The 14,493-nt window shown below is 36.8% G+C and overlaps 1 protein-coding gene across 5 annotated transcripts in view; it reads right to left on the bottom strand.

Annotated features, from left to right (window-relative positions):
* Positions 1-14,493, bottom strand: part of AUTS2 (activator of transcription and developmental regulator AUTS2) — a 1,116,140-nt gene that overhangs the window by 594,562 nt on the left and 507,085 nt on the right. For all 5 annotated transcript variants that reach the window (XM_089895816.1, XM_089895817.1, XM_089895815.1 and 2 more), the window contains exon 4: positions 13,873-13,908. In XM_089895816.1, the coding sequence (XP_089751942.1) occupies positions 13,873-13,908 (36 nt within the window). The remainder of the gene's footprint in view (positions 1-13,872; positions 13,909-14,493) is intronic.

The raw sequence follows: 14,493 nt of genomic DNA, 5'->3' as shown, positions 1-14,493 counted from the left end.
TCTCTCAGACAAAATACCAGTCACCCAATGATGTTTAGATTCCAAAGTTCTAATGATTTGCAAATGTGGACTATATACAAAAATGAAAATAAAGAGGTGGTTTTGATAGTCACCTACTTACACATATGTTCAAATGCACACTCTTAAATTTTTTAATAAAATTGAATCACTGGTCCCAAACTGCATATCAGATTTTTCCAGGCTCTGAAACTGTGAGTGATCTTTCTAAAAGGCATAGGTTTCTTCCAAAATATTAAAAGTGATCTGTCCAGAGAGAAGTACAGAGCACTCATTTTTCATAATTTGAAACTGAAACCCTAAGAAATAGAAGGCTTTATATGTGACAGCTTAAATGCTTGTAATCGAACTAATTGACAGCACAATGACCTGGAATGAGTTTAAAAGCACTACATTAAATGTTTAGCAATCAGTGAAGCAATCCTTTATTATTCAGGCTCACACTTTGCAATTTTTATCATGTTATAGGATGAAATGTGGCTGGGAGTTGGAGAGCAGAAAATAGGAGAAAAGGAAAAATACATAAATAATTCCATTCCTTCAAAAGAGTAAATGAACCAAGAACGAGACTATTGCTGAATGATGGGAAGAGGAGTCAAAATGTAATAAAATTAGCCTGATGACTGGAATCAGGACTAAAAACATTAAACAAGCTATCTGTTGCCTAAAGAAATCTTATGTATGTAGAAATTGATAGAGTTCGAAATACAGATTCTGTTCACAAAAATGTAATGTACTATAAATAAAACTCACTAGGTAATTTTCTCAAATAGAGGAGTACCTGGACCCATAAAAGTAATTCTATCAAGAACCAATGCAGTCTTCTTCCTGCTTTCCCCAAATATAAACACATCCTACACAAAACTTAATGAAGGTCTTCACATAAGTATGACAAAGTAACTATGTGGCAGAAAAATGATCAAGTAAAATTAAACGTAAGATTTAGATAAATATCTAAATGAGTCTTGGACAAGTGATATTATAGCAAGAAAAGATAAGATACAGATAAAAATTTCCTAAAACAAATGTGCTTATAATTAAATCAGCTGGTAATTACAACAGCTGAGGTCTCTCAAATTACATTATGCATATGTACAACTAATCTCTATGCACGTGTGTTGGGATGACTCCTCAAAAATCTCTTGAGAAGCTTGTTACAAATCAAATGCTTCTAGGTTGGTCAGGGGTGAGGGTGTTGAAAGTGATACTTTTGAAAAGTGAAAACCTTTCCAGGAAATACTACACTTATAAATAACATATAGGTCAAAGAAGAAATCTGAAGATAAATAAAATATTTTTAACTAAGTGAAAATAAAAATATAACATCCAAATTTGTGAAATACAGTGAAAGCAGTCCTTAAAGAAAATTTATACTACTGAATGCATATATTAGAAAAGATCATTCTAAAATCAGTAATCAATGCTTCCACATAAGAAAACTAGATAAATTAGAGCAAATTAAATCCCAAGTAAGCAGAAGAAAAAAAATTATAAAAATTAGAGTAGAAATCAATGAAATTAAAAACAGACACTCAATACAGAAGATCAATAAAACCAAAAACTTGTTCTCTGAAAAGGTCAGTAATATCAATAAGCCTCTACCCAGGCTAACTAAGGAAAAAAAAAGAGAAGACACAATATATTAATATCAGAATGAAAGTGGGGACATCACTACAGATCCCATGGACATTAAGAAAATAATAAATGAAGACAATGAAGAATTCCATGCCACAAATGATAACCTAGATGAAGTGGACCAATTCCTTGAAAGACACTTCTGTCAAAACTCAAGAAGAAATAAATAATCTGAATAGGCCTGATTAAAGATATTGAATTAAGGGGCTTCCCTGGTGGTGCAGTGGTTGAGAGTCTGCCTGCTGATGGAGGGGACACGGGTTTGTGCCCTGGTCTGGGAGGATCCCACGTGCCGCGGAGCGGCTGGGCCCGTGAGCCATGGCCGCTGGGCCTGTGCATCCGGAGGCTGTGCTCTGCAACGGGAGAGGCCACAGCAGTGAGAGGCCCGCGTACCGCAAAAAAAAAAAAAAAAAAAAAAGATATTGAATTAAGAGCTTCCCCGGTGGCGTAGCCCATTCATGATAAAAAGCCCTCAGCACACTGGGAGAATAAAAGGGAACTTCCTCACCTTGATAAAGAATATCTACAAAAAACCTACAGCTAACATCATACATACTGGTAAGAAATGCAAAGTTTTGCTATAAGATCAGGAACAAGGCAAAGATGTTCCCTCTCACCACTCCTTTTCATCATCATATTAGAAGTCCTAGCTAATACACAATAAGACAACAAAAGGAAATAAAAGGTAAACAGACTGGGAAGGAAGAAATACAACTGTCTTTGTTCACAAATGAAATAATCATCTATGTAGAAAATCTAAAAGAAATATTAAAAAATCCTTCTAGAACTAATAAGTGAAAAGAATAAGGTTGCAGGATACAAGATTAATATCACAAAATTCAATTACACTCCTATATACCAGTAATGAACAAGTGGAATTTGAAATTAAAAACACATTATCATTTATATAAGCACCCCAAAGTGAAATATTTAGTTATGAATCTAACAAAATATGCTCAAGATTTATATCATGAAAACTATAAAACTCTGATGAAAGATATCAAACAAGTACTAAATAAATGCAGAGATATTTCATGTTCATGAATGGGAAAACTCAGTATTGTCAAGATGTCATTTCTTCCCAACCTGATCTATAGATTCAACACAATTCCGATCAAAATCCCAGCAGGATATTTTCTGGATATCAACAAACTGATTCTAAAGTTTATATGGGGCTTCCCTGGTGGCGCAGTGGTTAAGAATCCACCTGTCAATGCAGGGGACACGGGTTTGAGCCCTGGTCCTGGAAGATCCCACATGCCGCGGAGCAACTAAGCCCGTGCACCACAACTACTGAGCCTGTGCTCTAGAGCCAATGTGCCACAACGGCTGAGCCCGCGTGCCACAACTACTGAAGCCCGCATGCCTTGAGCCCGTGCTCCGCAACAAGAGAAGCCACCACAATGAGAAGCCTGCACACCTCAATGAAGAGTAGCCGCCGCTCAACGCAACTAAAGAAAGACCACGCACAGCAACAAAGACCCAATGCAGCCAAAAATAAATAAATAAATTGATAAAATAAAAAAAAAAAAAAGTTTATATGAAGAGGCAGAAGGCCCAGAACAGCCAATTCAATGTTGAAGGAGTGACAAAACACAACTTCAAGACTTGTTATAAATAAGTATCTACTTATTTATAATAATCAAGACTCCGTGATATTGGCAAAAAAAAAAAAGACAAATAGATCAATGTAATAGAATTGAGAGATCAAAAATAGACACACATAAATATAGTCAACTGATCTTTGACAAAAAAGTAGAGGATAGAACTTATTTATCTACTAGTCTCAAGTATTTACCCTTAACATCTTCCCAATTCCCCCGCCCACAGCCCCTGGTAACCACCCTTCTACTCTCAGTTTTTACAGGTTCAGTTTTTTAAGACTCAACATGTAAGTGATACCTAAGCTAATTAAAAATGGGCAAAGGACCTGAATAGAGATTCTTCCAAAGAAAAATGAATATGAAAAGATGCCCAACATTACAAATCATCAGGGAAATGCAGATCAAAACGAGATATCACTTCACATTTGTTCAGATGGCTTTTATCAAAAAGACAAGAGATAAACACTGACAAGGACGTGGAGAAAAGGGAACCCTTATACACTGTTAGCAGAAGTGTAACCTGGTATGGCGATTATAAAAAACAGTATGGGAGTTCCTCAAAAAATTAAAAATTGAACTACCATATGACCTAGCAAAACTGCTCCTGGGTATATATCCAAAGGAATTGAAATCAATGTCTCAGAAGGGTAACAGCACACCCACGTTCACTGCAGCATTATTCACAGCAGCCAAGATATGGAAACAACCCGAGTATCTCTCAATGGATAAATGGATAAAGAAGATGTGAGATAGACAGATAGACAGAACTCACATCTTCTTTATCCATTTATATATATATATATATATATATATATATATATATATATATATAGGAGTATTATTCAGACATGAGAAAGAAGGAATTTCTGCCATTCACGACAACATGGATATACCTTGAAGGCATTATGCTGAGTGAGGTAAGTCAAAGAAAGACAAATACTGTATGATACCACAGGGTGATTTCTGAACTCCCTTCTTACGCAGAGGTTCTGTAGCCCTAAGCCTACATAAAGTCAGAATCATAGTCTATTTTAATTAACAAATTGAAAGCTGGCAATTTAGCAGCAGATGAAAATAACTTGAAAATATTATGTCTCTGCACAAATGCGGCTTAAAGCTTCCATTCAGTCATGCACGATGCTTAACGATTTAATATTTGATTAAAAGAACACACTGAATTTTCTAGTTTCCTTTGCTTCTCAGAATGTTCTGGTATTAATGCTCCTTTTGTTCAGAGAAGTCAGGTTTTCATAGCACAGAGTTAGTTCTGTTACAAAGTTATTTTTTAAATGTGTCTTAAATAAATTCTAAGGGAACCAAATGTCTTGCCTCCTTTGTGTTTAGGACTGAGATGCTAACTTACCATGATTCCTTCTGCACAGGATATAGCCCTAATTTACCTTGGCAAAGTCAGGCCTGTTTCCCACAAAGGTAGGTTACTGACAGGATCCTCTTACAAAAGGGAAAATGTGAATGTTTTCTTTAGAAACTAAAATGGAAATGGAGAACTTCGGGGAGTTATTTGAGAAATGTGGCACACGGTGGGCTTGAGTGAGTTCTTATTTGTCTCTGTAATGTTACCTACATCATTCAGATTCTCCCCAGTTTCCTTCTGGAGCACTCCAGCTGTACATATAGTCATTTGTTGGTCTCGGCAAGATTTTATGAGATGTGATGAATATACGAAGTATTTGGAGTATACTAGGAACCACAGCTGTTATGCCTTGCTGCATTTTTAATGGCTCCTTAAAATCAGAGGCCACTACACACAGCAGCACATTTAGACAAGAAACACTGCAATTATCTGGCTTCACCACTCCATTGCAAATCTGTGAGTACATTAGTTTACAAGCCCTAATAGACAGTCATCACCTTTGGCAATGCTTCCACTCCAGAAAAGCTACAATCTGGATTAATTACCAGGCAGTGATCAATAGAGACTGATAGTCTTTCTTGTTTGTTTTGTTTTGTTTGTACCCTGCAAACCAGATACCAAAAATTTCAGAAAAGAAATTAAGTGTAGTATAAGGTGGGTCCCTTTAACATGACTGTTAGGGAAGCTAATTACTATAAGAAAACTAGAGATCATGCATTAGCCTGCTAAGCAAATTAGGTTTGTTAATAGTGATTTATTTATTTATTTGTTTTTGGCTGCGTTGGGTCTTCGTTGCTGCACACGGGCTTTCTCTAGTTGCGGCGAGTGGGGGCTACTCTTCATTGCGGTGCGCGGGCTTCTCATTGCGGTGGCTTCTCTTTGTTGCGGAGCACAAGCTCTAGGCACACAGGCTTCAGTAGTTGTGGCGCATGGGCTCAGTAGCTGTGGCTTGAGGGCTCTAGAGCACAGGCTCAGTAGTTGTGGCACACGGGCTTAGGTGCTCCACGGCATGTGGGATCTTCCCGGACCAGAGCTTGAACCCATGTCCCCTGCATTGGCAGGCGGATTCTTAACCACTGTGCCACCAGGGAAGTCCCAACAGTGATTTATAATGCCAATCCTTGGGTAACTGTGTTGGTCCTTTCAAGTATATGCGTACAGGACCTGACAGCTTATTAACTGCGCTATATCTAAACCACTTGTCACCCGGGTGCTTTGGTTAAAATGACATTGTGTTTTAAATGGATAAACATTTTTACACAAGCAAAACACATCTTAAATGTTTGGCTTCTGAAGTACTGGGAGAAAAGTAAAGTGTCTCAAACTATCTAAGCCTCCAATAACTCTTGTTTACTGCTAGAGCTAACTATAGGAAAATGTGACACTTGGAGTTAAAGTAGCACTTTTCCTTTTTAACAAGCCCCAGTTGTGTTTTTTAACCTCTTTTCAAATGATACTCTTGGTATTTCACCAAGCTCTAAGTTTCTTATGCAATGGACTGGGAGGCATTTAATTTACAATTTCAGGAAAAATATTTTTTAAAGCAGTTAAGCAAAGGAATGAGTCCTTTGATCTGAAATATTCTGATTGATAGTCCAAAAAACTCCAGACCAGCTAATAAATCTATCAAAATAAAGGTTGGGTGGGTAGTCAGAGAAAACCTTGGGGTTTGACATGGCCCTTGGCTCAGTTTATACAGCTCATACCAACTAATTCAACGTTTCTGTAATTTGGAAATCTCCAACAAGGATAAGACAACTGCCCTTAAAGCCAGTGTAGGGGAATAAATAAAGTTAATTTCTGAATTCCATGACAGTGATCTGTACGTTCCCTCTGGGTCTGTCAATGCACTTTGCTTAAGCCTTTACTGCATCATCTCTATGACAGTAGGGATATACTAGCTATGGGACAGAATAAGTTTATAGCCTATTTCTATGTGCTAACATAACTGAATAATGCAAATATAAAACACTGTTCATTATTGTTAATCTCAAAGAAAGGCAGACTTGGTCACACAATCAAAATCTGGAAACGCTTCAATGTTGACACTAAGAGCAGTGTTCATTAAGCAGTAAGGGGACTATGGCCTTGCACTCCTGGGGCTCAAAGGACAGTGGAGAAAGGTAGCAAAGCCTATCAAAAGGGCTGGTCCCATGTGGCAGACATTTAGGTGTGAGGCAGACAGAATCACGGATCTTGGACTATTAGAACCAAAGGCCCTTTAGCAATTTTCTAGTCCAGTGGCTGGTGAAAACTTTTTTTTTCCCTCAAATCATTTTTTGTTTTGGAAAACGATTTACTTTCTCCAAATCTGAGGGGCCAAAGAGGAGGGGGGAGAAGACAGGTAGACCAGGCAGAGGGCTAGATCCCATATCCATGAGGAGCCCCTGGGTTTTCATCTTACCTCCCTAATTAGAGTTTGCAACAGCCAACAACAAAGATTCCTATAGATAGAAAATGTTTAAAAATACTTAGCCTATCCCCTCACAGAAATGTTGAGAAAATGAGAGTGTTCGGGGATTGGTGGCAGCTGGAGACACCAATTGATTCTTTCACATCTGTTTATTTTATTCACCAAATTTCTCAATCCCCTTGTACTTCATGAGGAAGCTAACAATGGTGTGGAGACAGAAGACAATTTCCACAGGGTGAGCTAGAAGAGTAATCCCACTGTACAGATTCTACAAATGAGTAAACGCCTGCTCACCCAAATTTAACTTGTGATGTTCACTTAATCAGGGTATGTTTCTCATGGCTCACAGATCCTATTCCCAAAGTCAAAGTGTTAACAACCAATCAAAAACACTTTAAAAAGGTAAGAACTGGAAATGGAAAATAAAACTATATTTTTAGTGTAAGTCCCTTGAAATTAGAGTTTATTGGCGCCTTACACGGAAGAATCTGCCGGAATGCAGATACTTGGTCCAGGTATAAATCAACCCTCCAGTGTAAATAAGATTAATTCTGTGGTTCCTAATCTTAAGGAAACACCTACTTAAGTGTAGGTCTAGTTTTGTTACTTTCTAGGAGGTAAATATAGTTCAGGGAAGTATTTTAAATGCTACAGTTCAAAACTGTGGCAACTACCATTAGAAAGAACAACTGATTTCATTTGCCCAAATGCTTCTGCAGAGTACAGACAGCTTCAAAATCATAGCAATGTCCTAGATTTTAAGGTGACTAATAGGTTACAAGGTTTTTGTTCTATTATTATAATCAAAATAATATTCAGTAAAATTCTTATATTAAATATTACATAATTAACCATTGTAGTGACGTTGTGCTCACTTTGGATACAGGGAACCTCTGAGGCTGTTTCAAACGTGCGTAGGTGATTCACTGGGTAACTGTTAGGGGCCACTTAGGGAAATTACATCAACAACCACATCTCAAAGACATTTTGTGATAGGCATACGACTGAATTTTCAGGACATACTGAAGTTCTTACAGGATATTATTGTTTCAATATAAATTTAAATTTGGGTGGCAATGTTTTGTTCTCTTGTTATTCTGGCCACGTCTTTAAAGTATCATTGAAGATAATTAAATTTTTAACTATGTACGCTAACTTCCAAACTCATTATGTTTCTGAAATAGAATCTCTTCTTTCCTGGGATTCCTATTCCAAGTAAAAGAAGCATCACAATCATCAATCCTTGGTTTGATGAGTCATTTTTAACAGTTCGCTAAGCTAAGTTCAGGTCTCCCTATAAACCATCTCCTTCCTACCCGCCCAACTCCCTTCCTTGTGCTTTTCTCCCTATTGCTCCCTCTGCCTCAAACTTTGTTCCACCTTTTCTTTATCTGTTGAAAATATAAGTCTCCATCAAGTTCTGCACAATTTATGCCTTCTACAATTAACTCACCCTAACATATACCCCCAAGTGTTCTACTTACATTTCTCATAGGGCTGATCAATTTGCTCTGTATCAAATTCAACTACATAACCTAGACTTGAGGGCCAAGCTCACACCTTATTTATCCTGAGAACTAAGAATAGTTAACACATACCTGACAATTAAAATCAATTGAATTCTCCATCTGTGAGCTGTTTTCCAACTCAGTTTTTACCAATGGGTCTAAAAGTCCCCTATAATAACTGGAGATGCCTGATGAAATTCAGATTTTAAAAATTTTCATTAAAATGGAAACTTGTCAGTGAATAAGTAAAGGCCAATAATTCATTTACTCAGAGTTAATTACTAATAAATATAAATGCTGGAGTCTTATTTGAGTGACATCTTTAAAATACTCAGTGTTATTTACCTTAAATATAAGCACTCAAAGGTTAGGAATAAATACTTGAGTTACAAAATCCTCTCACAGCATCACTAGCAAGTATTGGCAGGTGGGAAGTAAGATGACTTTGGGTGGGGTTGCAGTCAAGGCCAGGTTGATATATTTGCACTTTTAAGTTAAAACCCATGGAAACATTATAAAGTCTCAGAATGTTAGGTCTCTGTACAGCCCCAAACCTCTCATTTAAGTACAATGTGTCAAAATGTTTAAAAGCATCACAAAGGAAAGGATCTGGGTTTAGGGAAGACTAAATTCCCTGAGAAGGGGGCCATAGTTTTTTACTTCTATAACCCATCACCTAGAACAGTGCCTGCCAGAGAAGGTGCTTAATACCTACTGAAAGACAAAATGTCGAAAGTGTCTGTTTAAAGAAAGGCTCAGTCTATTAGATAAACAATTACATTTTTTTGAAAGTTTGATCTTTTTAAAGAAACTCATTTGACTCTTACCTAACAACAAAGTCCACTCTGAGATTTTAAAAAGAAGCAACTATGGTTATACAAAATACCACCAATCAGTTTTGAGAGTTATAAACTTACAGAAAAAAAAATATTTTAAGGCTTTATATAGTCAAAAGCTTAGGACAAAGAATTTAATCCCTTTATGACCTTATAACTTTGAATGGAAAGTCACAAGGTCAATATTTTGCACCTACTGCCTCCTGTTACCAGCACTATCAACATTGTTTCTTAAGTAATTCTACAGCACAGGGAAACAGTAATAACACAAATCCCATTTTAAGATGTGTCCCACTACACAATTCCCCTTTATTATATAATGTGGTAGTTTTAAATCACCAGGTAGAAGTGGGTTGGTTTCCTTGATAAAGAGTGTATATTACTAGATGTGAGTCTAATGAGGAGGATGAAAAATATTAGTTGAGAACCATTAAGAAAAAGCTCTGTATCACTGGAGTGTACAAAAGCAGGATCCAAGCTCTTTGAGACTATGGGCCTAAGACACTTAAATTCAAACTTGGAAGAAGGCTGAAAATTATCCAGAGAAGCAGGCAGGACCTGTCACCTAAATAAAACAACACCAGGGATCAAGTTCAGCCTGACAAGTAACTTACCGCTGCACCAATGGTAGCTCCCAACTACCAGCTTATGGAGTCAAGTGCTTGTAAAGAGGGACTCCAGATCTTTCCTGTGATGACACACCAGACCTCTGGCAACTATGAGATGTTTTTACTGGTCTTCTCAGTCTACTGCCTTCAGTTACCTCATTCGGGTAGGCTAGGGCATCCACTTTTTAGTGACAGACAGCAGCAAGCATGTGACACAACCTCATAAACTTGAATATGTTGAACAGGTCTTTCTTAACCTCCCAGCCCAACCCCAAGAGCTATCAGCAGTCTTTAAATGCCTCAAGTCTAAGGGAGAAAATCAACAAATAACTTTAATAGACAAATTAAACAATCATAATATGTGGACAGCCTACAGAATATTTCATTCCAACCTCATCATGATCATAGAGGATCACAGAGAAGGAATTCCATATTTGTTTTATGTTTCTATACGGAGTAAACTGATATACAGCTGACCAAACACAAAATCCTAGGCTCCAGAGAAAGCTACGAGAAGAATGTAATGAGAATAAAATATTCCTATCCTACAGTTATAAATTACAACATTTACTTTTTATCATGAATTTCTAGTGGTAATCCTCTACCACCACAACATTGCACAACCACTTAATGAGGCCAAGTTTATTCCATCACACACTACAGTGGGAATAACGGAAGAGAATACATATTATTTCCTATTAATGAGAGCTGTTTTGCGTGCATTAAATATCTTATTTAATAATCACAACTCTCTTAGGTAGATAAAGATGAGGAAACAGACTCAGAGACATCAAATAATTCACCCAAGGGCACACAGTAGTCTTCATATCATTCAGTCTCTAAATTCTTAATTGTATACTATGTATAATAAAACTTCAAATACATGTAAAAGAAGAAAGTAAAGAAAATGTGTTCACTGCATCAATGTTTAAAAAAAAAAAAAAAGAAAATCCTACACATTCCAGCAAGTTTTGGTACTCTCGCCAAAAAAATAAAAAAGCAAATAGATTCCAACTAGTCTATACTTCCATTTATATTTAGAATATGAGCTGGGCATGAGTATGTAATGAATATATATGTGTGTCTCTCTGTGTATATAACACCCACATTATTCAAAGCTCCCAAAAATGTGAAAAGTTTGTTCCAATCCTTCTCTATTTTGTCTACTTTAAGAATTCTTTGCAATATGCTTATGTAAATACTGATTTTAGCTGCTGTTCTCATTTCTCAAATCTTCAGCTTATAAATGGATTGGAAAAGTGACAGACCTAAGCAGACATCTTTGGAACACAAAACCAAGATATAAACAAATACAACTAAATCAAAAACAAAGGTTTCTTCTTAAAACCCTTTAACTTACCACAACTGATAAATGAAAAGAATGGAAAGAAAGTAAAATATACTGGCTGTGGATAAGGTACACACACACGTGTGTGTGTACACATACACATGCACGTGCATATAGGTAGGTGGGCGTCTATTTTATTAGCACACACAATGATCAGCATTTTACCTTAGTTCACTAAAAGCTCTACAGGAGCATACAGTCTAAATGAAGGAAGGTTCTGAAGTTAGAGTAACGTTGGGGCAAGGGAGAGTATTTAAGAAAACAGTTCCAGGCTGTTAAACTCAAGAGGTGAGTACCTTCAGTTTTCTTATACCAGAATTCACATTATGGTTCAATTGCATTAATAGCTCTTTGACTCTGCAGGTGATTTGCCTCCGTCCCCACTTCAAAGAGATGCTGAAGAGGATTAAAGTCGAAATATCACCATTCCACTTACCTGATGCTGAACCTTCATTACAGACTTAAGTAAAGGTTGTTATGACATCATAGATCATAAAACACACTGCAAAGAATATGTTGGCCTGAAACTACTACAAGTTGTGAATATACTATTTTCCACTTATAAGTGTGAAACTCACCAATGCTGAAGTTAGTACCTGAAATTAAGTATTACATGTGATATTGTTGATACGAAAATTGAAAGAGAAGACACTTTTTGATGAGGACTTGGCAATAATATCAGTGGATTTTGCACTTTGATAACATAATAATCTCACTATTGGAAACACATTCTAAGTAGAGCATTTTTGTCATAGTTGAGAGCTGAACATACATCTGGTATGTATCTTCTTCATGTAAGCTAATAATACTACAGATTTTTTATATATAATCAAAGTAATATTAAGAATAATTTTTCCAAAATAAGAAAAAAGCTTTTATACTCATCCAAAATTGTGTAAGTGTAAAATTTATTTGAGATTCATAATTGCAAAGACTCTTTATTCACAGGAACCTATCATTAGAGAATTAAACACTCCTGGAATTAGAGAGAAAAATAAGTGACCAAAAGCCTAATAAAATTCTCAGTGCTTCTAGAGGTGACTTTCTTCTTTCAGAGTGCTCATACGGACAGTTAAAAATATATATATTAGAATGTTCAGTCTAGAAGTGATCAAAGGCTGAGTCAGTGGCATTGGCCTTCTTCTGCTGAAGAAAGCAAAGAGGGGGAATTTAGCTTTTGGATAGAGAATAAACATTGGCAGTCTCCAGATTTTACTTCCAACATCTCAACCCACATCCAGCCTGGTGTGAAGAGATGGCAGATGGGAATACTTCTGTCATTTCAACTGCTGAAGCAGGATCCTGTTTCAGCGCCCTGCTTGTTTCTGGAAGCATGAATATTCAACCATAATAAGGAGTAATGATGTGTGCTGACTGTATTAAGCAGGTACCAAAAAAAACTTTACCCTTTTTCTCCTCGTATCATAGATTAAGACAAAAAAAAAAAAATCAACATTTAGAAAATGCCACTTCTTCCAAGCTTGGAAAAGACTTATTATTCAATGCAATGATGCTTGTTTTCATGAATTTAACATAAATGTATGGAGACAAATGGGCAGAAGAAAACCAGAGCAATTAGCATTTTAGAGGGAAGAAATTTAAAGGCAATGAAACTGAATCAGTAATTATTTTCCACTTTATTTTCATGATTTCATTATTTTCTCAGAAAATGCTGAGCAGATATTAGAGTATCAGTGTTCGTCATTTGGAACATAAATCATATTCCTTTAAATTCCTTAAATTCCTTTAAATACTACAACAAATGTCTACACTGGCATGTTATCCTGTTGTGTAAATAATGTCTATTTGTAATTCTCTTTTATTTATATCTTGAAAAGTATTATTGAATCCAAGAAGGGTAATTTAGCTACAGATTAAAGAAATGAAGTGACAATTTCTTTATAAATGAGAAATATTGTGATAAGCCCTGAGGTATGTCACCATCCACACCCTTCTCAAAGGACAGAAATAAGGTCTTGAAATAATACATCTATATTTGATAAAATGAGGAATTTAATGATTGAAGAAAAAATAATCTGAAGGCCACCTACTCAGACTGTGAGGGAAAACATCCATTAAAACACCACCTCTCATCAAAATTAAAAAATGGCAATTCATTGTATATGTGGGGAAGTTCTTCAAGAGATCTTAAAATGAATATACACCTCAATGCATAAATTGAATTCTGTCCACCACACGACACTTCTCACTAAAAACACCATTTTGTAGGAAAGGTGGCACGAGGCAATCACGTTTCCCTGTATGCCCCGTACACTGCCAGGTAAGGAGCAAATGTTCTGGGTGCTGGGAACCAGGCCCACATCACAGACTGACTTGTGATCCCTAGAGCCCAGCAGGTTATGTATTTTAAAAGTGAAACAACTCTTAGTAAAAGGATGGACATCAGTCTGCTCTTTAGGACTGAGAGGGAATTTCTTGGATTTTTTTCACATCCTAATGAGCATACATTATACAAGTAAATCAATGCCAATACGAGGCACACATGTGGAAGTTGAGATAAACTTACGAAGTAGCCTGTTCCCAAGCTGGAAGGACCTGAACTCTGCAAGAAAGCATAAAGACAAAGTGGAAAATCAGCAATGGTTTTTAACACATTCCAATCCACACAGCTCATTACCAGTCCTTCGCAGGCTTTTCATCACTACACCACATTGCCTGTATACGCGGCCCCTTGTCATCTGCTACTGATACAAACACCGTGTTGCTTAATTTTCCCCTTTACATCTCTCAGCAACTCAGAGATGCTAACGTGCTATTTACTGAATTCCAAGATTCTGCGGTGGATGTAATTGCCAATTTATTTGACAGGCAGCTGGGTAATGAATTAATGATGGCATTTCACCCTGCACTGAGACTAAACAGACACGCATCAGCCTCCCTCCCTGACTTGCTGACATTCAATGCCCTGGTCTCAAGCTACTCAGTTTTGTGGCCGCAAAGGGGCAGGCAAGAGGAAAAAGCCCAGACTGACTTGAAAATAAAAAGCCCAGTGGGTTTGGATGACTTTTCCAGTGTGTGACCTACTTGCCAGTTTATCCCCTCAAGGCACCAGTTAGTACACACAGAGTTCTTTTCAAAAATGAGACATTTTGTAAACATAATTAGTAGACTAAAATGCAAAGAATGT

Source organism: Delphinapterus leucas, chromosome 15 (genome assembly GCF_059928025.1).
Source record: "Delphinapterus leucas isolate spDelLeu-1000000601 "Yukka" chromosome 15, BTC_Dleu_Yukka2, whole genome shotgun sequence".
Classification (NCBI taxonomy): Eukaryota; Metazoa; Chordata; class Mammalia; order Artiodactyla; family Monodontidae; genus Delphinapterus; species Delphinapterus leucas.
This window is presented reverse-complemented; position numbering and strand designations above follow the sequence as displayed.